At 39.8% G+C, this 26,784-nt stretch overlaps 1 protein-coding gene across 1 annotated transcript; it reads left to right on the top strand.

The window, feature by feature from the left end:
• The first annotated feature begins 310 nt into the window (after window positions 1-310).
• On the top strand, window positions 311-26,084 carry PSKH2 (protein serine kinase H2). The gene is given in 7 exon segments (XM_004276193.1): window positions 311-441; window positions 4,830-5,166; window positions 5,168-5,273; window positions 5,276-5,388; window positions 5,391-5,498; window positions 25,867-25,897; window positions 25,900-26,084. Coding segments are annotated over 7 exon segments (1,011 nt in total).
• The last annotated feature ends 700 nt before the right edge of the window (window positions 26,085-26,784 follow it).

Here is a 26,784-nt window from a genome sequence, read left to right as displayed (position 1 = left end):
AGTCCTTTAGAAGGAAGATCTCCTTTATAAACTATTTAACTTTATATGTTCACGTCCTCATTTCACAGATGAGAAAACTGAGCCCTTGAGAATTAAGCCCAGGCTCCTGACTTCTCGCCCACTTTGTTTTTACCACGTCAAGCTCTACTATGGATCAGTGGTCAGTGCGGATCAAGGCGGCCGGACTGTAGGCCGGGCCTTCTTCCTAACAAGGGCCCTTGGGCGGGGGGCTCAGTTCTGCCCGCTCTGCTAGCCGGGGATAAATGGGCGCGCGCACCGGGAGCCTCGGGCCCCGCTCCCCGCCGTGGCCATGGGTTGTGGCGCCAGCCGCCCGCGCCGGCCCGGGTCGAGCGGGAGAGTCAAGGCCAAGGCCTTCCCGGAGTCTCAAAGGATGCAGGTGGCCCGCCTCCGCGCCAAGTTCGACCCCCGAGTCCTCTCCAGGTAAAGCGGGACGTGAACCGCAGGCGGAGGGGCTGGGCTGAGCAAGGTGAACCGCTGACCGAGGCGCCCTTAGAGTTCCCCTCGACTTGACCCGACCTTAACGCTTCTTTCTGATCAAAGGCCTCAGACCTCCCTAAATCGTCTCTGCCCTTTGAGATGTAAATCTTTTACAACCCAGGAATGTCTTTCTCAAGGACCTGGGCGCCAACCTTTTGAAATGTAATCAAAGAAAGATCGAGGCTCTATCTACCAGTGTCTGTGGGAGGGTAGGAATCTCACTTCCATGACACCCCTTCCTCCCCTAATGCCCTTGAGTAATTTCCTACAAGCTCACTCCAGCCTTACAACTCTCTTGCCTTGTGTTTCAACAGTTGAGTTCAGTCTCTCCCATCACAGTAATTTTGACCTCTCTTGCAATAGTCTGGAATAAAGTCTTCCTTGATGTTTTTAGCAAGTGTCCAGTGCAATTTCTCTTTGAAAGAGGGGGGAAGGGCAGAAGATAGGGAAAGTTCAAGACTGAAGAAGTAGGGACTTCCCTGGTGACGCAGCGGTTAAGAATCCGCCTGCCAATGCAGGGGACACCGGTTCGAGCCCTCGTCCGGGAAGATCCCACATGCCACGGAGCGACTAAGCCCGTTCACCACAACTACTGAGCCTGCGTTCTAGAGCTCGCGAGCCACAGCTACTGAAGCCCGCGCACCCAGAGCCCATGCTCTGCAACAAGAGAAGCCACCGCAATGAGAAGCCCGCGCACCACAACAAAGAGTAGCCCCCACTTGCTGAAACTAGAGAAAGCCCGCACACAGCAATGAAGACCCAATGCAGCCAAAGATAAAAATGCAGCCAAAAAATAAATAAATAAATAAAGACTGAAGAAGTAGAAGGAGCCGCAGGGAGGAGAGGGAGAGAATCCCTGACCTCAGAGCCCTGGGGGGACTTGCAATACATACACTGGAGCTGGGGTGTGTGAAGGATCTTCTGTTACGTTCTAGAAAAGGAGATCATAATTAGTGGAATAGAAACAGGGCTTTGAATCAACCAGACTTGAGATCCACTCCTGTCTTTTCTATTGTGTGTCATTGGGAATGTTCCTTAGCCTTTTTCCTTCCTTAATTTTCACCTCTGTAAAATGGGAATAATAATAATAGCTGCCTCGTAAGAATGCTGTGAGGATGATTAAGTAATATATGTAAATGATGCTGCATGGTGCAGGTCCTCATGTAGATACTGTTATTGTCTTCATAAGATGACCATGTAGGAAATGAACAAGAAAGTCTGGCCGGTTGGTTGGCCTGAGAAAGAATTTCCTCAGGGTGCCCCACGTTGGCCAGGTGGAGGAAGGACACAATGGAATCCCCTCCACTCTGCAGCGTTTGGTTGGACACAGTGGTACGTGGCTTGACTGGATTCTCAGGGACACTTCTAGTCCTAGGATTATACGCTCACCTCATCACCGTGTTCTGACCAGAGTCTATGCAGAGCCATTTCCTGGCATCCTTGGGAAATTCTGGTACAAGGATGACTCGAGGATTAGTCTAGAATCTGCTAAGCTTAGAGAAGAACAAAGTTGGCTGATGCAACTGAACTTGAATCAGAGGGGATATGGGGTCTTGTCAAGACTGAATTGATTGGGTGGCATCTCTGGTCATCTGTGGCCAGGGAGTCTGGTCTAGTCTTTATCCACCCTCATAACTTCCACCTCCGGGTTAGTCCCAGGCCCTTAGATTATGACAAAGTCATAGAAGTAGAGGATCTCAATATTGGAAAGCTTTAGAGACTAACTAAAGGCTCTTCCTTAACCAATGAGGAATTGAGCCCCAAAAGATTAAGTGACTTATCCAAGTTGGTGACAGAAATGGGTCTAGAACACAGTTGTCTTTCCTCTCCATTGTGAGTCCAAATGATAGATGATAGAATTTAAGTCTGACTATATTCACTTTCTTCTTGGGAGTTCATTACAATTGCTTCTGTCAAACCGGTTACAATATTATTATTGTTTCCATGTTTCATTTTTTTTTATCATATTCAGTTTGTGGCAGCTGAGGTCAAAGTAATAATTTTGTTTCTTATAATCTCTGGGATGTTGTAAAATTGCATGACCTACAAACCTGACTTTGAGGCTGCTTTGTGAGAGGGTGGGAGTGGAGGGTGGAAATGGAGGAGGTGGGTTGGCCTTGTAGATGCATCTTCCCATGCCTGATTCCATTCTTAATGTTTTCAAAATAAGGCGATAATTTGGAAATGATATTCATTCAGTGAATGATTCTCTCATTCAACATTTATTGCTGTCCCCTCTGTGCCAGGCGCTACACAAGATATAGTCACCCAAGTCATAAAAATAGTCACCATTGTCATAAAAATTGTCACCATGCTCATAAAAATAGTCACCATCCATGGCCATCAAGGGTTCACAAGCCAGGCCACAGCTTCAGGCTTTTGTTGTGGGACGTTTGTTGTCTGAAAGCATTTATTTGCACTATAAATTTTGGCTTAAAGCTTACTGTTTCTTCCAATGCCAAATTACTGACATTTTTTTAAACATTTGGTTTATGAAGGCTTGTAACAGTGTTGAATAACACTCCTTTTATTTGAGTGAGAGTGTAGTTCCTCAGAAATGGTAATTCGTCTGATAGCTGATGATTAATCCCATGAGCAAATGAATTTTCCTGCAGCTTTGAGGGCATAGTCATAAATTAGTATTTGCAAAGTGCTCTCATCCACATTAGAGGTAATGTGTTGGTCTGCAAAGCAACAGAATTTGAAATGCCTGTGATTATCTTCAAAATCACACTGGGAGTGCATGTGAATAAAAAAAGCAGAGTTGGAAAGAGAAGAGGGGACAGAATCCATTTAAGATTACTAAATTGTTATCTGTTTTGATAAGGTAATTGGCCAGAAAATTAAATGCACCGTATAGAACAAAGCTATTTTCTGTAAGCTGGTACAGCCAAATGCCATTTTTATTCAGTAAACACAGGAATATAAGGAATAAGTAAGTAGACAAATGATAAAAACTACAGGAAGAATAAACTCAGCAAAAAGAAGTAAGGCTGTTTAAAGTACAGATTGATATTTGCATTTGAATCTTTGGTATTCAGTATGTGACTTAAAGAATTACCTTCTCCCTGTGTCCTCCTTGACTGCATGCCATTCGTTGGCATTCTTACCTGGGAGAAGTTTTAGTAAAGTGGGAAAAGCACCAAATTATGATGCAAGTAAGGAGACCTGGGTTCTAATCCTCACTCCACAAATTAAACAACCAATCAGCTAACCTGATCTTCAAATGTCTTCATTTGTAAAATGAGGGGTTGGATTAAATCATTCTCTAATATTCTTTCCAGCTTAAAATCGTGATTCTAAGTCAAGCACTTTCTCAACATTTCTTAAATAAAGATAGAAGGTTAAATTTTGATAGGATTCTTAAATTTACATAGACATTAACACAGGTAACTAAAGTTTAAGATCCCTAGCCTTTGAAATCCTAGCTGACTTCCTGGCGTTTCTGAGAGATGATTACTTTACACATTACTGACATACATCCCAGGTTAAAATTTTGTTGGCTGTGTAAAATTGCAAGTGCAGTGGCATCAGGTAGGGGGAACTATGAGAGCTGCTGGCTGCAAGGGGGTCCTGACACCACCGCTACCCGTCTTCTGAAAGCTGCACTTATAATAGCGCAACCATGCTGACTTTCGCAATGGTACACCTACTGAGGAGCGATTTGGGGCGATACCTTGGGTGAGATATGAGTTATGCCTGGGACTGAGAGCTCACAGTCTAGCAACATGAGGAAGCCTACTCTTTGTACCCTGTCTCCTGTTATGGTTTCCTCCATCTTTGGAGAAGTTATAAATAGGACTAAGCTTCTTTTTTATTCTCTTCACCTGGTTTGGTGGTTGCTGTTGCAGAATGATAAAAACAAGAGTTGGAGGGAGGAAAGAAAATGGTAGATGGAGGTCCCAAAATTCTTCAAGAAAATTTTGGAGAAATGCATTTGAAGGAATTGGATTTAAATCCCATCTATTCCAACTATTAATACAATCTGTGTGGCCTTGGGAAATCACTTAACTTTTTAATATCACCCAGCAGGAATTTTATAGGGTAGGATTTTAAAAAAATAAAATTCCTGGCACATAATAAATGTGTAATAAATGGTAGCTATTGTTATTAAGATTATTTGTCTTTCTACCAACTAATTACTTTTATATCACTTGCCTCCATTTCAAAAGAGGATTTGGGGTAACTTTCAAAAATAATGAACACAGTTATGCAAGGAAATTGGATGGGGGGAATATAAAGCTCGAAAGGATGATATAAAGGCATCTAATTAAATAATTTTGAAAATCACTTCAGAGGGTAACAGATTTATTTGGTTTTTCTTCCAACAGATATGATATCAAGGCTCTTATCAGGACAGGCAGTTTCAGCAAGTTTGTCAGAATGGAGCAGAAGACCACCGAGAAACCTTTTGCAATAAAAGTGATGGAAACCAGAATGAGAGAAGGCAGAGAGGCGTGTGAATCTGAGTTCTCTATCCTGTGGTGGGTTAGCTATCATTACATCGTCCAGCTCCTGGAGATCTTTGAGACCCAAGATCAAGTTTACATGGTGATGGAGTTGGCTACAGGAGGGGAATTCTTTGATGGACTCATCTCTCAGGGATACTTTACAGAGCAGGATGCTGTCAGAATCCTCCACATGGTTGGTGATGGCATGAGGTATTTGCAACGCATTGAAAATAACTCACAGGGACCTAAAGCCCGAAAATCTCTTATGTTATCACCCAGGTGCAGAGTCAAAATTTTTTATCACAGATTTTGGGTTGGCAACTCTGGGAACAAAAGTGGTGACTGGACAGTGAAGATGCTCTGTGGGACCCCAGAGTAAATAGCCTCTCAGATTTTGCTAAGGAAACCTTACACCAGTGCAGTTGACATGTGGGCTTTTAAGGCCTAATCACTTATGTTTTACTTTGTAGATTCCTGCCTTTTGATGGTGAAAGCCATATGAGAATTTACAGGACGATTCTGAAAGGCAAATATAATTACAGAGGAGATGTAAGCTCTCACTTTCTTTCTATTGACTTGGTCTCAACCTTCTCAACCTTAGCGCTATTGCTGTTTAGGGCGAGATGATTCTTTATTGGGTGTGGGGTGGGAAAAGGTGATGGGGTGGGACTGTCCTGTGCATTGTAGGATGTTTAGCAGCATCCCTGGCCTCTACCAGCTAGGTACCAGTAGGTACACTACTAGCAGATACTGGTAGAAACTGATTTCTAGTAGCTACACTAGATACACACCTTCCCCCAGCTGTGACAATCAAAATTGTCTCCAGACACTGTTTTTTTTTAAATAACTATTTTTATTTTAATTTTTTTTTTTTGGCTGCATTGGGTGTTTGTTGCTGCGCGTGGAGTTTTCTCTGGTTGCAGCGAGCGGTGGCTACTCTTCGTTGTGGTGCACGGGTTTCTCATCGCAGTAGCTTCTCTTGTTGCCGAGCATGGGCTCTAGGCACGCGGGCTTCAGTAGTTGTGGGCTCTAGAGCGCAGGGTCAGTAGTTGTGGTGCACAGGCTTATTTGCTGGGATCATCCTGGACCAGGGCTCGAACTGTGTTGACAGGAGGATTCTTCACCACTGTGCCACCAGGGAAGCCCCGTCTCCAGACATTGTTAAATGTCCCCAAGGGGGCAAAATCACCCCTGGCTGAGAGCCCCTGGTCTCAAGGTAGCAAGAGCCTCGATTACTGAGTTGTCTGTGGTTAGCAAATGACATTGACCATCAAGTAGATGAGTGAGTTTGCTGTTGTTTCTCCAATCATCATGCAGAGCCTGAGCCAGCTGAGTAGATTAATGTGTACTCAGAGGCTCAGCATGCTGCTTGGGTGTTTGATGAGAGATTTTCTGCCTTGATTCTAGATGATCCACACCCTTTTTGAGATGTAGTGTTTCCTCAGTGAAATGTTTAACTTCACAGTTTGTGTAAAATATTTATCCATTGTTTAAACTTGGAACTCCCAGTGTTTATGGAAGTGTTAACTTTTTTGTTTTGTTTAAGGAAGGAAAGTTACCAATACTTCTCTGTGGGAAGCCGGACAAAATAGGAAATTCACTTCCTGTTGAGCAAATTTATTTTGTGTTTAACTATAAAAGGGCTTTATTTTTCCCGCATAAAGAAAAGTATGGATAGTTTGATTTTACCTACTTAAAGTGTAACATCTATATGTATAACACTTAAGCAAAATTGAAAGCTAAATAACAAATTGAAAAATAATATTGTCTATACTCTGACAGATTTAATATCTTTTTCTTTTGTTTTCGGTATGCGGGCCTCTCACTGCTGTGGCCTCTCCCGTTGCAGAGCACAGGCTCCGGACGCGCAGTCTCAGCGGCCATGGCTCACGGACCCAGCCGCTCCGCGGCATATGGGATCCTCCCGGACCGGGGCAGGAACCCACGTCCCCCACATTGGCAGGCGGACTCTCAACCACTGCGCCACCAGGGAAGCCCCAAGATTTAATATCTTATAGTACATGTATATGTTTTTTTAAAAAACTGATACAAATTGACAATTGAGAACTGAGACTTACATAGGGAGATAGGAAATGATGGGAAGAATTCACAAACAATGTAAACCACTGATTATTAAAAGCTTGAAAAAAATGTCCAGCTTCACTAATGACCAAAGAAATGCAAATGAAGACAACAATATCTTTTCTTTGTCTTTCAAACTGATAAAGATAAAAAAAAAACAACAACACTCAACTTAATTCTACTCATTGCTGCTAATAGTACTAAGAGATTAGCCCTGTTATTCACTACTGGTAGAGGATGAATTGTTGTAGATTTCTTGGAAAGTAGTTTGAAAAGATACATCTAGAACTTTTAAAAATTTATGTATTTTGATCTACTAATTCCACTTTTAAGAATCTAAGGAAATAATCTCAGATGCAGCAAAGATTTCAGTGTCAAGAGGCTCATCTGGGCTATACTACAAAAGTGGACAATTGAAAAGAACGCTAAGAGAATGTTTGAATAAATTATTGAACATTCATACGGTAGTCCCTAAATTATTCATGCTTAAACATTATAAGGGTATTGGAAAATATTTCCGATATACTGCCAAGTTAAACAAAAAAACCAGAATACAAATTGTGTATACGGTATTAACACAAATCATGTGGGAAAATGTATGCATAGGAAATAGTCTTTGAGGAAATACAGTGCAATGCAGTATAATGTTAACAGAGCTTATCTTCCGGTTTACGGATTATGTACCATTTTGGTTTTCCTCTTTATAGTTTGAGTATATCTGTATTTCTGTTTTGGTTTTGTTTACAAAGAACATATATTTCTGTTTTGGTTATCTATTGCTGAATAACAAACCTTCCCTGAACCTAACGCCTTAAAATAACAACCATTTTATCATGACTCATGATTCTGTGGGTTGACAGGGCTCAGCTTGGTGACACTTCTGCTTCACATGATGTTGCAGTCATCTGGTTCTTGCCTGGGATGGAATAGCCATGATGACCCCTCAAATTTCTGACCTCTTGGTGGGAAAGCTGGATTAACTAGATCACTGGGACCACTCTGCCTTTTTCTCTCTCCTCTCTCTGTACATCTCAGGGCCCTTTTCTCTTCATGGGGTTTCTCCACGTGGTCTCTTCAGCAGGGCAGTCAGATGTTTTACATGGCGGTTTAAGCTTTCCAAAAGGCAGTATTCCAAGAGGGAGACAAGAAGTCGCCAGTCCTCTTCGAGGCTGGGCTTGGAAATGGCACAACATCACTTTTGCCTCATTCTATTGGCTACTGTGAGTGCTAGATCAACCCAGATTCCACGTGCAAGGAGACCACATAAAGTGTGGCTCCAGGAGGCCTGGTCCATTGGGGCCACATTTGGACTAGATATCACAATGCCTTTTTTAATGTGCAAAAATAATAAACAATTATTCTATTAAGAGGTCCTTTTGTCAGGTTTAATTCAGAGGGTTTCTAACATCAGGTTCCTCAGAAGGCAGCCCTGAGAAGAGGGCTCATGTACAAGTAATTTATTAAGGATAGACTCCCATGGACACAGGTAAGGGAGTGAGGGAACCAGGATGGATAGGGGAGGAGGCCAAGGCCATGGAGGTGAGCCCCATCCCACAGCGTTGTTCCAGCCTGAGACAGGTGAGCTGGGTCTTCACTCCCACCCCTCTCTGCTGACCCGTGGGGTGGTGGTGATAAGAATGCTGTGGCAAATACTCACTGCTCTCTGGGATCAAGACAGAATGACCCCTGAAGCCCAAGGGTGATGATGAAAAAGATCGAGGTGCTGCGTTTCAGAAGCAAAACACTCCAAAAGAGAAGAGTATACGCACATACTGAAAAGAGGGGCTCAGCGGCAGGATGGAGCACTGATATCTCCATGGTGTCATGCTCTGTCTCTTGAGGAAATGCCTGTCTGTAGCCCCAGAGTACTGAAAGCACATACCACAGAGCAGAAGTGCAACTGCTTTTAATAACTTATTGGATTTATATTCCCTTGGCCTTCTTCCCCATGCTTGTCAGCCACATATGTCTACATATTAACATTTTCTTTTAATATTACCAAGTGTCTTAGTCATCTTGAGCTGCCATAACAAAATTGCTACAGACTGGGTGGCTTAAACAACAGAAATTTGTTTCTCACAGGTCTAGAGTCTAGGAAGTCCAAGATCAAGATGCCAGCAAGGTAGGTTTCATTCTGAGGCCTCTTCTCTTGGCTCACAGACAGCTGCCATCTCACTGTGTGCTCATTTGACCTCTTCTTTGTGTGCATACAGAGAAAGAGAGAATGAACTCTCTGGTGTTTTTTTCTTATGAGGACACTAATCCTATCAGATCAGGGCCCCACCATAATGACCTCATTTAACCATAATTACTTCCTTAGAAATTTCATCTCCAAATACAGCCACACTAGGGGTTAGGGCTTCTATATATGAATTTTGGAGGGACACAAACATTCATTCCATGACACCAAGGAAACATATGTCGATAGACTCAGATAAGGGTATCATCATGTTTTCTCTGTCATAATATTGTTGTCTATACCTATCAAGAAGTCTAGTCATTTCTAAATGCACCAATTTTATTTAAAAAGCAGGGTGACCATCAAGTCTGGAAGCATAGGTGTGATAGACAGAATAATGCCGCCACCCCCCTCCCACACACCCGGCAAAGATGTCCACATCTTAATACTCAGAATCTGTGGCTATATTAGTTTACAGGTCTTTATACTAGTTTACAAAAGGAAATTTGCAGACATGATTAAATTAAGGGTTTTGAGATGAGGAGATTATCTTGGATTATCTGGATGGGCCCAATGTGATCACAAGTGTCTTTATATGTAACGGAGGAAGAAGGGTCAAAGTTAGAGGACATGTGAAGACAGAAAGATAGGTTGGATTAATGTGTTTTGAGGATGGAGGAAGGGGTCACAATGAGCCAAGAAATGTGGGTGGTTTCTAGAAGCAGGAAAAGGCAGGGAACAGATTCTCCCCTAGAACCTCTGAAAGGAACACAGCTTTGCTAACACCTTGCTTTTAGTCCATCTCTAAGAGGAACACGGCTCTGCTGACACCTTGATTTTAGTCCCTAAGATCCATTTCAGAATTTTGACCTGCAAAACTGTAAGATGATAGATTTGCACTGTCTTTTTAAAAAGTCCTGTTGTCTATAACTGAAATTCCAGGTGTGACACATTGTGTGAATCACTTCTTTTCTCTGGAAGTCAGATGGAAGAGTGAAATAAATAGCATCAGAACATCCAGAGATCTCTTATGGTGAAGAAGAGAGACATGTTTAATATAAATAGCTGATACTTTACTAGACACCTGGCAGATCTGTACTCTAGTCTCACCCATGTCTAGGCAAAAAATTAGCTATAATGTTAATGTTTAATTTTTCTTGATTTTGGTGTGAAGTACATTCCTTTTCATGAAGCTTTTATGACCATTCCACTGTTGTTCTTTCCTTTTCTGAATACTGTTTAGGATTACCATAAATTTCTTTTGTTTTGGCACTTAATCTATGTGTCATCTTTCTAAGATATTGTAGGCTCCTTGAAGGCTGGGATTCTGTCATATTTTTCTACCCATCTCCAATATGATATCACAAAGAGGTAAGCATAGACATCGCATTTCTTAAAACTGAATTGCTTATAAAAATTGAGATTCTGATTTATACCTACACGAGTAAATGGATCTCAACCATCACTGCATTGAGCATAGAATACAAATTTTAATTTATGGTATGGTAGACTATTAGATAACTCATATTTTTAGTTGCTGAATTGATTAGGTACATTCTGGAATATTCGGGTGGTTTAAAGGCTGCATTTATTTTACTGGGTTTTGCAAGATAGAGGTGGCAGTTCCCCATTCCAAGTGCTCCCGGCAATGCCTGAGGAGCAACCAGGGTAACAAGACACAGCACATGGTGGAAAAGAGGTGGAAGAGAGCACGGAGTTCCTCCCCACTGTGTGAGGGAGACCTTTGCTTATCTACTTAGTCACCAATGCCATCACAATGGCTTTCAGCGTGGTGGCAGGGCTCGTGCTGGAGTCTCATCCATAATTCTCCTGGAGACCATTTGACACATGCTTATGTGTCTCCACCCCTTCCCTCTTCCTGGTTAGGCTTTCTTCATGTCAGGAATCAAGCTCAGCTTGGGGAATACCCACATGAAAAATGCTCGGTGTCCCTGCTTTTAGGGATCTAGTGCTCTTGTCTGACAGTCCACGTATTACTATGTATCTCTTCAAATATGAAGGCTGTGATACACATAGGAAAAATGGCTCAAAGTTCAGGGAGCAAGGGACGAGAGCCTCTCACTGTGTAGGAAAGCTGGGTCAGATTTCCTGGAGAAGGGGACATTTGTGCTGTGACTTGGTGGAAGAGTAGGAGTTTCTGAAAGGGAGATGAGCACATTCTAAGTAGACAGAACAACATATGCAAAAGCACAGGAAACAGAATAAGTTGACTAGTAAAAATTAAGACTTTTAGAGCATTTGTGTGCATGTGAATGCATATTTATATGAGTCTTTTGTAAAGTAGTGTAGTGTAAATGTTAAGAGCACAGTCTGGAGCGATACTGGCTGCCCTTCACTCCCAGCTGTGCCATTTACTAACTGTGTAACTCTGGGCTTGCTTCTTAATTTCTCTGTATCTCAGTTTCTTCATTTGTAAAACAGAAATAATGACAGTATCTGCCTAACAGGGTTGTTGTGAAGATCAAATGAGCTAATAGATGTAAAGTGCTTAGAATAGATTTATATGTTAGTACATATGTAGTCAGTGCTATATATGTATTGGCTGTTTCTGTTATTATTAGTATTAATAAGGGAAATATTGGGAATGAAAGTTTGAATTTTGCTTAACTATATATATAAATATATATATATATATATATATATATATAGAGAGAGAGAGAGAGAGAGAGAGAGAGAGAATATATAGTTATCAAGTGTACCTGTCTCACTTTTTAAATGGAATAGTGAGAAACGTGTGGTGTTAGATTTTTAATATTAATGATAAATCAATTACACATTCTTGCCAATTAGTTGAGAAACACATATTTTGCCTAATTATCTCCACTATATCGCAGTAATCTTTTTTTGGTGTGAAGTAAATTGATAATAAAGTGAGTCATAACCACATTAGCTAGTTGACAAGGATAAACACTGGTATTAAAAATATATATATATATTTTTAATAAAATTATTTTATTTATTTATTTGTTTTTGGCTGCGTTGGATCTTCGTTGCTGTGCGCGGGCTTTCTCTAGTTGTGGCGAGTGGGGGCTACTCTTCATTGTGGTGTGTGGGTTTCTCATTGCCGTGGCTTCTCTTGTTGTGGAGTACGGGCTCCAGGCACATGGGCTTCAGTAGTTGTGGCTCGCAGGCTCTAGAGCACAGGCTCAGTAGTTGTGGTGCATGGGCTTAGCTACTCCGCGGCATGTGGGATCTTCCCGGACCAGGGCTCAAAGCTGTGTTCTGTGAATTGGCAGGCAGATTCTTAACCACTGCACCACCAGGGAAGCCCTAAAAAGATATTTTAAAAATAACCCACATGGACATTAATAGAAAGTGGTGCCCATCTGCTTAGATTCACCTATGATTGATGTACTGTCAGGAAGAAATTTACTGATATGTTCCCTTGGAAGGAAAAGATCTGATGGATTATGCTCACCAGCCATGACCCCAGTTTCTTTCTATTTCCTTATCTCCACTAGTTTCTCACATTTTTTTCTTTACTATATTTCTCCTCTACTCAGGTTATTAAGTAGGAAAAAAAGGAGAGGAGAGCAGAAGATTTGGTCCTTTAACTCCGATTCATTCTCTTTCCATCCTGACTAGAATGCCAATAATGAACATTACACTGTATCTCAGGCCATAATTCTTGTAATTTGGTTCCTATTCCTGTGTTTTAGCTCCTAAGTACTTCTGCTCACAAAAAAGTGGTGCTTAATATTTCTTTAATGATATTTTTACTTTAAAAGTTATTTTACAGAAAATAATTTAAAGATTATAAATCTTTCAAATTGGATTTCATTTTCTGCTTGTCACTTTCTTCATCTCTTCTTTGACTCACCTTAAATTGAATGTATGTATATCTTCTTTTAAACTCAATCACCAATAGTGTTTGTAAGAATTAAAACATAGAGAAGCTTCAAGATGGCGGAAGAGTAAGACGCGGAGATCACCTTCCTCCCCACAAATATATCAGAAATACATCTACATGTGGAACAACTCCTACAGAACACCTACTGAACGCTGGCAGAAGACTTAGACCTCCCAAAAGGCAAGAAGCTCCCCACGTACCTGGGTAGGGCAAAAGTAAAAAAGAAAAACCAGAGACAAAAGAACAGGGACAGGACCTGCACCAGTGGGAGGGAGCCGTGAAGGAGGAAAGGTTTCCACACACTAGGAAGCCCCTTCACGGGCGGACACTGCTGGTGGCGGAGGGGGGAAGCTCCAGAGCCATGGAGGAAAGTGCAGCAACAGGGGTGCGGAGGGCAAAGCGGAGAGATTCCCACACAGAGGAGCTGTGACAACCAGCACTCACCAGCCCGAGAGGCTTGTCTGCTCACCCGCCGGGGCAGGCGGGACTGCGAGCTGAGGCTCTGGCTTCGGTCAGATCCCAGGCAGAGGACTGGGGTTGGCGGCGTGAACACAGCCTGAGGGGGCTAGTAAGCCACAGCTAGCCCGGAGGGAGTTCGGGGAAAAGTCTGGACCAGTCGAAGAGGCAAGAGACTTTTTCTTCCCTCTTTTGTTTCTGGGTGCGCGAGGAGAGGGGATTAAGAGCACCGCTTAAAGGAGCTCCAGCGACGGGCGCGAGCCGCGGCTACCAGCGCGGACCCCAGAGACGGGCATGGAACGCTAAGGCTGCTGCTGCCGCCACCAAGAAGCCTGTGTGCGAGCACAGGTCACTATCCACACCACCACTCCTGGGAGCCTGTGCAGCCTGCCACTGCCAGGGTCCCAGGATCCAGGGACAACTTCCCCGGGAGAACACACGGCGCGCCTCAGGCTGGTGCAACGTCACGCCGGCCTCTGCTGCCACAGGCTCGCCCTGCATCCGTACCCCTCCCTCCCCCGGCCTGAGTGAGCCAGAGCCCCCAAATAAGCTGCTCCTTTAACCCCGTCCTGTCTAAGAGAAGAACAGACACCCTCAGGCGACCTACACGCAGAGGCGGGGCTAAATCCAAAGCTGAAACCCGGGAGCTATGTGAACAAACAGGAGAAAGGGAAATTTCTCCCAGCAGCCTCAGGAGCAGCGGATGAAATCTCCACAATCAACTTGTACCCTGCATCTGTGGAACACCTGAATAGACAACGAATCATCCCAAATTTAGGAGGTGGACTTTGGGAGCAACGATATATATATATATTTTTCCCTTTTTCTCTTTTTGTGAGTGTGTATGCGTATGCTTCTGTGTGTGATTTTGTCATAATAGCTTTGCTTTTACCATTTGTCCTAGGGTTCTATCTGTCCATTTTTTTTAATTCTTTAAAAAAATCTTTTTTTCCTTAATAATTATTTTTTATTTTAATAACTTTATTTTACTTTATTTTATTTTATTTTACCTTCTTTCTTTCTTTCTCTTTTTTCTCACTTTTATTCTGAGCCATGTGGAGGACAGGCTCTTGGTGCTCCACCCAGGCATCAGGGCTGTGCCACTGAGGTGGGAGAGGCAAGTTCAGGACACTGGTCCACAAGAGACCTCCCAGTTCCATGTAATATCAAACGGTGAAAATCTTGCAGAGTTCTCTATCTCAATACCAAGACCAAGGTCCACTCAAAGACCACCAAGCTACAGTGCAGGACACCCTATGCCAAACAACTAGCAAGACAGGAACACAACCCCATCCATTAGCACAGAGGTTGCCTAAAATCATAATAAGCCCCAGACAACCCAAAACACACCACCAGACGTAGACCAGCCTACCAGAAAGACAATATCGAGCTTCATCCACCAGAACACAGGCACTAGTCCCCTCCACCAGGAAGCCTGCACAACCCACTGACCCAAACTTAGCCACTGGGGACAGACACCAAAAATAACGGAAACTACAAACCTGCAGCCTGCGAAATGGAGATGCCAAACACAGTAAGTTAAGAAAAATGAGAAGACAGAGAAACACACAGCAGATGAAGGAGCAAGGCAAAGACCCAACAGACCTAACAAATGAAGAGGAAATAGGCAGTCTACCTGATAAAGAATTCAGAATAATGATAGTAAAGATGATCTAAAATCTTGGAAATAGAATGGAGATAATATAAGAAATGTTTAACAAGGACCTAGAAGAACTAAAGAGCAAACAAACAATGATGAACAACACAATAAATGAAATTAAAAATTCTCTACAAGGGAACAATAGCAGAATGACTGAGGCAGAAGAACAGATAAGTGACATGGAAGATAAAAAAGTGGAAATAACTACTGTAGAGCAGAATAAAGCAAAAAGAATGAAAAGAATTGAGTACAGTGTCAGAGACTTCTGGGACAACATTAAATGTGCCAACATTCAAATTATAAGGGTCCCAGAAGAATAAGAGAAAAAGAAAGGGACTGAGAAAATATTTGAAGAGATTATAGTTGAAAACCTCCCTAATATAGGAAAGGAAATAGTTAATCAAGTACAGGAAGCACAGAGAGTCCCATACAGAATAAATCCAGGGAGAAACATGCCAAGACACATAATAATCAAACTATCAAAAATTAAATACAAAGAAAACATATTAAAAGCAGCAAGGGAAAAACAACAAATAACACACAAGGGAATCCCCATAAGGTTAACAGCTGATCTTTCAGCAGAAACTCTGCAAGCCAGAAGGGCATGGCAGGATATATTTAAAGTGATGAAAGAGAAAAACCTACAACCAAAATTACTCTACCCAGCAAGGATCTCATTCACATTTGATGGAGAAATTAGAAGATTTACAAACAAGCAAAAACTAAGAGAATTCAGCACCACCAAACCAGCTTTACAACAAATGCTAAACAAACTTCTCTAGGCAGGAAACACAAGAGAAGGAAAAGACCTACAATAATAAACCCAAAACAACTAAGAAAATGGCAATAGGAACATACATACCGATAATTACCTTAAAAGTAAATGGATTAAATGCTCCAACCAAAAGACATAGACTGGCTGAATGGATACAAAAACAAGACCCGTGTATATGCTGTCTACAAGAGACCCACTTCAGACCTAGAGACACATACAGACTGAAAGTGAGGGGATGGAAAAAGATATTCCATGTAAATGGAAACCCAAAGAAAGCTGGAGTAGCAATTCTCATATCAGACAAAATAGACTTTAAAACAAAGACTAATACAAGAGACAAAGAAGGACACTACATAATGATCAAGGGATCAATCCAAGAAGAAGATATAACAATTGTAAATATTTATGCATGCAACATAGGAGTACCTCAATACATAAGGCAAATACTAACAGCCATAAAAGGGGAAATCAACAGTAACACAATCATAGTAGGAGACTTTAACACCCCACTTTCACCAATGGACAGATCATCCAAAATGGAAATAAGGAAACACAAGCATTTTTTTTTTTTTACATCTTTATTGGAGTATAATTGCTTTAAAATGGTATGTTAGTTTCTGCTTTATAACAAAGTGAATCAGTTATACATATGTTGCCATATCTCTTCCCTCTTGCATCTCCCTCCCTCCCATCCTCCCTATCCCACCCCTCCAGGCGGTCACAAAGCACTGAGCTGATCTCCCTGTGCTATGAGGCTGCTTCCCACTAGCTATCTACCTTAAGTTTGGTAGTGTATATATGTCCATGCCTCTCTCTCGCTTTGTCACAACTTACCCTTCCCCCTCCCCATATCCTCAAGTCCATTCTCTAGTAGGTCTGTGTCTTTATTCTTGTCTTACCCCTAGGTTCTTCATGACATTTTTTTTCCCTTAAATTCCATATATATGTGTCAGCATATGGTACTTGTCTTTCTCTTTCAGACTTACTTCACTCTGTATGACAGACTCTAGGTATATCCACTTCATTACAAATAGCTCAATTTTGGGAAACACAAGCTTTAAATGATACATTAAACAAGGTGGACTTAATTGATATTTATAGGACATTCCATCCAAAAAAACCAGAATACACATTCTTCTCAAGTGCTCATGGAACATTCTCCAGGATAGATCATATCTTGGGTCACAAATCAAGCCTTGGTAAATTTAAGAAAATTGAAATTGTATCAACTATCTTTTCCGACCACAACACTATGAGATTAGGTATCAATTACAGGAAAAAATCCGTAAGAAATACAAACATATGGAGGTTAAACAGCACACTATTTAATACCCAAGAGATCACTGATGAAATCAAAGAGGAAATCAAAAAATACCTAGAAACAAATGACAATGAAAACACGATGACCCAAAACCTATGGGATGCAGCAAAAGCAGTACTAAGAGGGAAGTTTATAGCTATACAAGCCTACCTTAAGAAACAAGAAACATCTCAAATAAACAACCTAACCTTACACTAAATCAATTAGAGAAAGAAGAACAAAAATACCAAAGTTAGCAGAAGGAAAGAAATCATAAAGATCATATCAGAAGTAAATGAAAAAGAAATGAAGGAAATGATAGCAAAGATCAATAAAACTAAAAGCTGGTTCTTTGAGAAGATAAATAAAATTGATAAACCATTAGACAGACTTACCAAGAAAAAAAAAGGGAAAAGACTCAAATCAATAGAATTAGAAATGAAAAAGGAGAAGTAACATCTGACACTGCAGAAGTACAAAGGATCATGAGAGATTACTACAAGCAATTGTATGCCAATAAAATGGAAGAAATGGACAAATTCTTAGAAATGCACAACCTTCTGAGACCTGAACCAGGAAGAAATAGAAAATATGAACAGACCAATCACAAGCACTGAAATTGAAACTGTGATTAAAAATCTACCAACAAACAAAAGCCCAGGACCAGATGGCTTCACAGGCGAATTCCATCAAACATTTAGAGAAGAGCTAACACCTATCCTTCTCAAACTCTTCCAAAATATAGCAGAGGGAGGAACATTCCTAAACTCATTCTATGAGGCCACCATCACCCTGAAACCAAAACCAGACAAAGATGTCACAAAGAAAGAAAACTACAGGCCAACATCACTGATGAACATAGATGCAAAAATCCTCAACAAAATACTAGCAAACAGAATGCAACAGCACATTAAAAGCATCATACACCATGATCAAGTGGGGTTTATTACAGGAATGCAAGGATTCTTTAATATACACAAATCAATCAATGTAATACACCATATTAACCAATTGAAGGAGAAAAAACATATGATCATCTCAGTAGATGCAGAGAAAGCTTTTGACAAAATTCAACAGCCATTTGATAAAAACCCTCCAGAAAGTAGGCATAGAGGGAACTTTCCTCAACATAATAAAGGCCATACACGACAAACCCACAGCCAACACGTCCTCAATGGTGAAAAACTGAAAGCATTTCCACTAGGATCAGGAACAAGACATGTTTGCCCACTCTCACCACTATTGTTCAACATAGTTTTGGAAGTTTTAGCTACAGCAATCAGAGAAGAAAAAGAAAGAAAAGGAATTCAAATCGGAAAAGAAGAAGTAAAGCTGTCACTACTTGCAGATGACATGATAATATACATAGAGAATCCTAAAGATGCTACCAGAAAGCTACTAGAGCTAATCAATGAATTTGGTAAAGTAGCAGGATACAAAATTAATGCACAGAAATCTCTTACATTCCTATACAGTAATGATGAAATATCTGAAAGTGAAATTAAGGAAACACTCCCATTTACCATTGCAACAAAAAGAATAAAATATCTAGGAATAAACCTACCTAAGGAGACAAAAGACCTGTATGCAGAAAATTATGACACTAATGAAATAAATTAAAAATGATACAAATAGATGGAGAGACATACCATATTCTTGGATTAGAAGAATCAACATTGTGAAAATGACTCTACTACCCAAAGCAACCTACAGATTCAGTGAATCCCTATCAAACTACCATTGGCATTTTTCACACAACTAGAACAAAATATTTCACAATCTGTATGGAAACACAAAAGACCCTAAATAACCAAAGCATTCTTGAGAAATAAAAACGGAATTGGAGGAATCAGGCTCCTTGACTTCAGATTATACTACAACTACAGTAATCAAGACAGTATAGTACTGGCACAATAACAGAAATATAGATCAATGGAACAGGATAGAAAGCCCAGAGATAAACCCACACACATATGGTCACCTTATCTTTGATAAAGGAGGCAAGAATACACAGTGGAGAAATGACAGCCACTTCAAGAAGTGGTGCTGGGAAAACTGGACAGCCACATGTAGAAGAATGAAATTAGAACACATACACAAAACACCATACACAAAATAAACACCTCCCTAACCTACACAAAAATAAACTCCCTAACACCATACACAAAAATAAACTCAAAATGGATTAAAGACCTAAATGTAAAGCCAGACACCATCAAACTCTTAGAGGGAAACATAGGCAGAACACTCTATGACATAAATCACAGCAAGATCCTTTTTGACCCACCTCTTAGAGAAATGGAAATAAAAAGAAAAATAAACAAATGGGACTTAATGAAACTTCAAAGCTTTTGCACAGCAAAGGAAACCATAAACAAGACGAAAAGACAACCCTCAGAATGGGAGAAAATATTTGCAAATGAAGCAACTGACAAAGGATTAGTCTCCAAAATTTACAAGCAGTTCAATAACAAAAAACCAAACAACCTAATCCAATAATGGATTGGGTTAAGACCTAAATAGACATTTCTCCAAAGAAGATATACAGACTGCCAACAAACACATGAAAGAATGCTCAACATCATTAATCATTAGAAAATGCAACTCAAAACTACAATGAGATATCATTTCACACCAGTCAGAATGGCCATCATAAAAAAATGTACAAACAATAAATGCTGAAGAGGGTGTGGAGAAAACGGCACCCTCTTGCACTGTTAGTGGGAATGTAAATTGATACAGCCACTATGGAGAACTGTATGGAGGTTGCTTAAAGAACTAAAAGTAGAACTACCATACGACTCAGCAATCCCACTACTGGGCATATACCCTGAGAAAACCATAATTCAAAAAGAGTCATGTACCACAATGTTCACCGCAGCTCTATTTACAATAGCCAGGACATGGAAGCAACCGAAGTTTCCATCAACAGATGAATGGATGAAGAAGATGTGGCACATACATACAATGGAATATTACTCAGCCATAAAAAGTAATGAAACTGAGTTATTTGTAGTGAAGTGGATGGACCTAGAGATTTTCATACAGAGTGCAGTAAGTCAGAAAGAGAAAAGCAAACACTGTATGCTAACACGTATATATGGAATATTAAAAAAGAAAGAAAGAAAGGAAAATGGTCAGAAGAACATAGGGGAAAGACGGGAATAAAGATTCAGACCTACTAGAGAATGGACTTGAGGATATGGGGAGGGGGAAGGGTAAGCTGGGCCAAAGTGAGAGAGTGACATGGGCATATATACACTGCCAAACATAAAATAGATAGCTAGTGGGAAGCAGCCGCATAGCACTGGGAGATCAGCTCGGTGCTTTGTGACCACCTTGAGGGGTGGGATAGGGAGGGTGGGAGGGAGATGCAAGAGGGAAGAGACATGGGGACATATGTATATGTATAACTGATTCACTTTGTTATAAAGCAGAAACTAACATACCATTGTAAAGCAATTATACTCCAATAAATATGTTAAAAAAAAAAAGAATTGGAACAGTGGTTCATCTCACTTTGACTGTGTGGATGTTAGCCTTGGCATAAGGGATAGTGATTAGAGTGGAAAATAGCTATTGGCTTCCTTGATTATGTTGCACTTCTTGACGTTGATCTTATCAATGGAATTCACGGAGTTGAGGGGAAAAGAATTATTTGCATAAAGTTTTCATAAACTTAGGAATATCTGGATTTAATATTATATTTATATTATTTATATTATGGTTTATGAGGCTTATAATATAGGAACTAGTTCTAAATGTATTTTATGTATGGAAGAATGGGGCAGCCGATGATTTAGCATTCAAAGGCCAATTCAATTTTTTGTTATTTTTCTTATCATCTTTCTTTGAGGATAATCTCTGCCGAATCCTTTTAAAGCTTCAGCAGTTTCTTTATCAGTGAAGAACTTAAACCATCCCTCCCCCCATGTTAAGAGCCTCAAAATTATCCTCTTAACTTACAAAAATATCTTCTTTATGAGCCTCATGTAGGATTAATTGGCTTTCTCCATTTTTTATTAGATGTCACCTATAATAACTTGTGAATGTCTATTCACTTTTTCCAGGGTTTACAAACGTCCCAACAGATAGAGCATTGTGACATAATTAGTCAAATCAGATAGAGCATTGTGACATAATTAGTCAAATCTTGACTTTGAGCAGTTTCAGCTTTGGCAAATATAAGACCTAATTTGAAGTCTAGGGAGTCTGAATATTGGGAAGAAAAAAAAAAACCTTAAATATCTATGACATAAAGATGATGTACAGAATCTCTTACTTTTTGAAATGAGGAATAATGATTTTTCCCAGTCTACTGTTAACAAAGTTATGGAGAGTTGTCAGTACTTTGGGACACATTTACATAAAATTTAATTGTAAAGCTTAAGTGAAATCCTACCAAGGCCATAAGGCTAAAGTTCAAAGAAGGAAGGGAAATGCTTGTCGGAGGTTTATCACCAGGAGAAATTTTAATAAAAACTACAATTTTTGAGGGGATTAATATTACCTTGAGAAAAATAGATGTTTGTAGTTTTATGAAAACTTATGATTAAATCCACCAGTAATTGCACTTTACTTCTATAAGCTCTATATTTATCAAGTTTCAACATTAATTATAATCCTTAAATTTTTTTCTTCCAGTTTTATTGAGGTATCATTGACATACCACACTGTATAAGTTTAAGGTATACAGCATGATGATTTGACTTATAGATATCATGAAATGATTTTCACAATAAATTTAGTGAACATCCATCATCTAATAGAGATACAAAATAAAAGAAAAAGAAAAAATATTTTTCCTTGTGATGAGAACTCTTAGTATTTACTCTCTTAACAACTTTCATGTATAACATACAGCAGTGCTAATTATTAAATCTTGTATATTGCAACCCCAATACTTATTTATCTTGTAACTGGAAGTTTCTACCTTTTAACCACCTTCATTCAATTCCTCTTCCCCCTTCCCACCTGCCTCTGGTAGCCAAAAAATCTGATCTCTTTTTCTATGAGGTTTGTTTGTTTTTGAAGTACAATTGTCCTACAGCACTGTGTTAATTCCTAGTGCACAACATAGTGATCCAATATTTCTGTACATTAAAAAATGATCACCATTACAATGTTTAAAATTTAAGACATTGCATCCAAAATTTTAGGGACTACATCTATATTGCATGTGCTTGTGCTTGTGGTGTCTAGCTTTTAATAATGATTTTTAATAATGATTCTCTGTGGGAATGCCTCAAAGGAACCAAGAAATATGAAAGCTTTGACTAGTCATATGAATATTATTCATTTTTAAACTAGTTACATAGTCAGTTTTTGTATATTTGGTAACCTTCTGACAAGCTATTACATTACCTTTATTAATTAGTGTTCATTAAAAGGAAAGAATTAACATGGGAATCTGGAATGTAGGACTCTGTAGTCTCTTGCAGGGGGAGCTGGGAATCTCTATGGGGACTCCTGGGGCTCCTGGGGAGGAAAGTGAAGGAGACTAAGTTGTGGGCAACCCATAGGTAAGAGAATCCTGGACAAATAATTTAATTTGGGAGATGATGCATAAAATTAGAGGTGAAAGTAAGGCCTGGTTGTCAGAATGAGGAAGAAGGGCAGGAAAGGATGGGGTGGAGGACAGAGCCAGTGAATGGAATACTGCAGAGAAGTCCAGGGAGCACCAGGTGAAGGGGAAGCTGGAAGACCATGCTGAACAATAAGCCAGCAAGAGCCTCACTGGGACAGGATCCAGAGAGCCAGACTCTTTCAAAGGCCCTGCACTTGGGTCACATTAAGAGAAAAGTATTCATCAACAAATTGGAAAGCAATAAACTACTATCATCCCCTACTTCTCTGTTTAGAGGCAAAGGAGTCAAGACATCAATAGAACATGATACCATCCTTCTAAAATTTTTTAATTCCTCCAAAGCTAATAGTGCAATTGCTAGTATTGAATTTTACTTTTATACCCTTTTTTGTTGTTGTTTTGTACAGTTTAGCTAGTTTCTATTAGAGAGGACAGGGAAATAGGAAGAAATGAACAAAGGAAGGGAGAAGAAAGTGGAGAAAGCCCCATATTGTCCACAAATATTACAATGTACTTGTAACTAATTGGATGAGCTTGGGATAAAAGAAAGTGCTGTCTTTCTTTTTACATGGTTCATTACCACTTCACACAGAATAATTTTTTTTAAGGACCTACATTTATCATGGTAATAATAAGTGGAATTAGTTTGAGAAGTTTTGGATAATTTGCATCTTCTTGTCCTCTAAATATTGTTAGTGAGGTGTCTATAGAAGTACTGAGGAGGAAGTTACATTGTGATTTAATAGTAACCACGGCAAAAGCAACAACAATCTTCCTAATATTTTATACTTTGAAAACCATTTTTCACATACTTTATTAATTTGTTCCTAATAGGAGATATGATGATCCCCATTTTTCTGATGAGGAAACCAAGATCTTGAGCTGAGTGTGGCCAGTCAACCTATCTGGTCCAGATCCCCTTACCTCAATCTGCAGCTCTTTCCACATTAAGACGGGTTAACTGGCTGGCTGACAGCAGTGTCTCCCTGAGACTGTGGAGAAAAGCCAAATGGGAATTTTAAAGTCAAAGAGTGGGAGTGGCCATGTCTAAGAAGAGAAATGGTGAGGAAAGCCTCATTGGACATAACGTGGATGTGAAAGCTGCTGACAGAACTTAATGATGTCATCAGGTGACAGTTGGTCCAGAGTAGGGATTTGATTCAACCTGTGGTGCCACAACCTGATTGTTTTGTGTCATATAACACTATTAGCTCAAAAATTTTGAGCATGCACACTCAGTTTTTATGCATTTCTAGAATATGTACATGTATGCATATTAATCTGTTTTATACTTTGTAAAACATAGACAAAAATAAAGTTTGGATTAAGAAGATAAAAATACAGTAGAAGTCTTAACATTTTCTTCCTTGTACCTGTTGTCTTCTAATATGTAACATGAAACTGTCTTCTACATACTCTCTAGTTGTTCTTTGTGGCTCAGGGATTCTGTCATTTATAACCTGTGTTTGAATAATGAGCTTTGCCTGAAGAGTTCTTTTCCAGGACACTAGTTACCTTATTTTCTGCAACTGCATTTTCAATGTATATTCATTTGGTCATCTTAATGAGCTCTCCATAAATCTCATTGGACATATTTTATATTCTTTCCAGAAAGATTCAGTTGCTTGTCTTATAATGCTCCACTGAAGACATCTAATTTAACCTTCATTTAACTAGACATGAGCCCAGATAAATATGTCTGGATCCAGGGCCAAATAAATGTCTAGCCAGAATCAGAGGACATGCCATCACGAGTTTCAGCTACTGACATGTTTTGTCTAGACTTGCAAGGTTTATGTTTTATTTTCCCTGTGTTTGGCAAGTGTGTTCATTTATTTCAGGAATTTTATTTTTGGGATAAACATTTCTCGTATCTCATTTATCTAAATAAACTGAAGGAAAAAAAGAAGAGTAATTCCTTTACTGATTTCTTTGATCCAGATTCTCAGAGTGCTAAGAGATTGGAGGCTGTGATGTTTATGTATGGAGTTTGATTTTTCCTTCCACAAGGACAAAGCAATAGCTTGTAAGGATTCCCTTATTTTTCTTGAGATACACATATCAACCAGAAATTGCTGTTTGCAATATAGCAAATATATGGTCAGTTTTCTCAATCTCTCTCCTTTCTAAATAAGGAGGGATACAAAACCATAGCATTTTCCAGATACGTGCTACATGTTGATAGGTAACACAGAAAACAAGTCTGAGGAAAAACAACAGCCCTCTTGTCCCCATCCTCACAAAAGTCACTATGAATTTCTGTCATCGTACTTAAATTATGTGCAAAAGCTGTAGATTTTGCCAGAACACGTCCTCGAAACATCAAATAGCTGGTTGAACATGCCATATCTCTGCTACGGGCTGAATCCCGCTTGTAGGCAACTGACTGGGAGTCATGAGGGCCCTGTGTGCTCAAAGGAAAGGCGCTGTGAGGGATTCTTCCCCAAAGTCCTCTTTTTTCTCCAGGCTGTGGAGTGGTAGGCATCGTAAGTCCAGAGTAAGTTTTCAAAGGGAGAGAAAAGTTGATGATTTCCCAGTCCATTCCATTTTCCATTCTAACTCATTCCTGGAGTCATAGGGGCTCTCTGACTTGACCACAATGGGGTAAATACTCACCTGATACTGGTGGAGTTCACCAACAAGAGCTGCTTCGCCTTATCCTGCTTACGTGAACAGGATGTGGAAACTTGCATCGCTGCTGGCAGCACACTGGACAGATTTCTGGAAAAGAATTCTCATTCGTTGGACAGAGAGTTTGGAAGAGAATTTCTGTGTTGGTTTTTTTCTTTTGCTAAAGAGAGATTTTTTTTTTTTGTCTTTTCAAAAGTGGAATTTTAGGTTCACTACATGTTTAATGACATAATCTCCCAATGGCTTATTTGAAGAAGTCATTTGGATTTAATAAGCATTGACCTTTGTAATTAAGAACATGATTCTGTATGTGTGTTTGTGTGTGTTTTTATTTTATTTATTTTATTCTATTTTATTTATTTACTTTTCTTCTTAGCCTTGGCCAACTATTTCCCACTGGGTGAAGGACTTAACAAACTACTGATTTTGGAGGCTAAACATCAAGTGTCAGCTGGGCAGGCCCTGGACCATCCCTGGGTCCTCATGACTGCAGGATCTTCCATGAAGAATATTTAGAGGGTCATTTCCCAAAACTTCATGTGGAGGGCATCTCCCCAACCACAGAGTCCCAGATCTGCACAATCTTCTAAGTGATGTTCTTATCATAAATCAAGGCATATGTGGAGCAAGAGAAACTTAAAGGTAGAAGAATCACCACTATCTGCACTTTAGTGAGCAGATGAACTTTAAAATCACGTTATCCGATTTCAAGCCAGATACGTTAACTTCATTAATAGCATTATGTCAGTAGGGACCATTTCATCATGATTAAGGCACCCTAAAGCTCCAGGGATCTGGGAGTATGTGGTTATTGTTGGATAATGGTGACTTTCACTTTTAACATTTTTTGATCTATAATTTGTCCCATATTTATATAGGAAATAAATTCTCCAAAATTACTGCTGTAAACGATGACTAATATAGTAAATACTTAGTGCATTTATGTAATAGGAAAGAGTAGATAAAGAAAATCTCTTAATAATTGATGGATTAAATAAAATATGAGATTATAGGAATAAGGGATGAATATGTGAGGGAATGATGAATCAGAGACATAGCAGGCATTGTTAGATATGGGGAATAAATGTACTTATCCTGAAATTACTGATTTGCAGTTAAGACCAGTATATGGTGTTAATAACCACTGGATAACACTCAGGATAGTTACAGGTGTCTGTTAATTTCATATTTAGTCTGCAAGTATTCATAGAAATTGTTAATTATGGGGCATATAAAAAAGCTTAGCAGGTAACAAGATAAAAATAAACCAGTGGGACTACCTCAAACTAAAAAG

The sequence above is a fragment of the Orcinus orca genome, chromosome 17 (genome assembly GCF_937001465.1).
Source record: "Orcinus orca chromosome 17, mOrcOrc1.1, whole genome shotgun sequence".
In the NCBI taxonomy this organism is placed as follows: domain Eukaryota; kingdom Metazoa; phylum Chordata; class Mammalia; order Artiodactyla; family Delphinidae; genus Orcinus; species Orcinus orca.
Note: the sequence above shows the minus strand (reverse complement) of the source record. Positions and strands in the feature narration are given on the sequence as shown.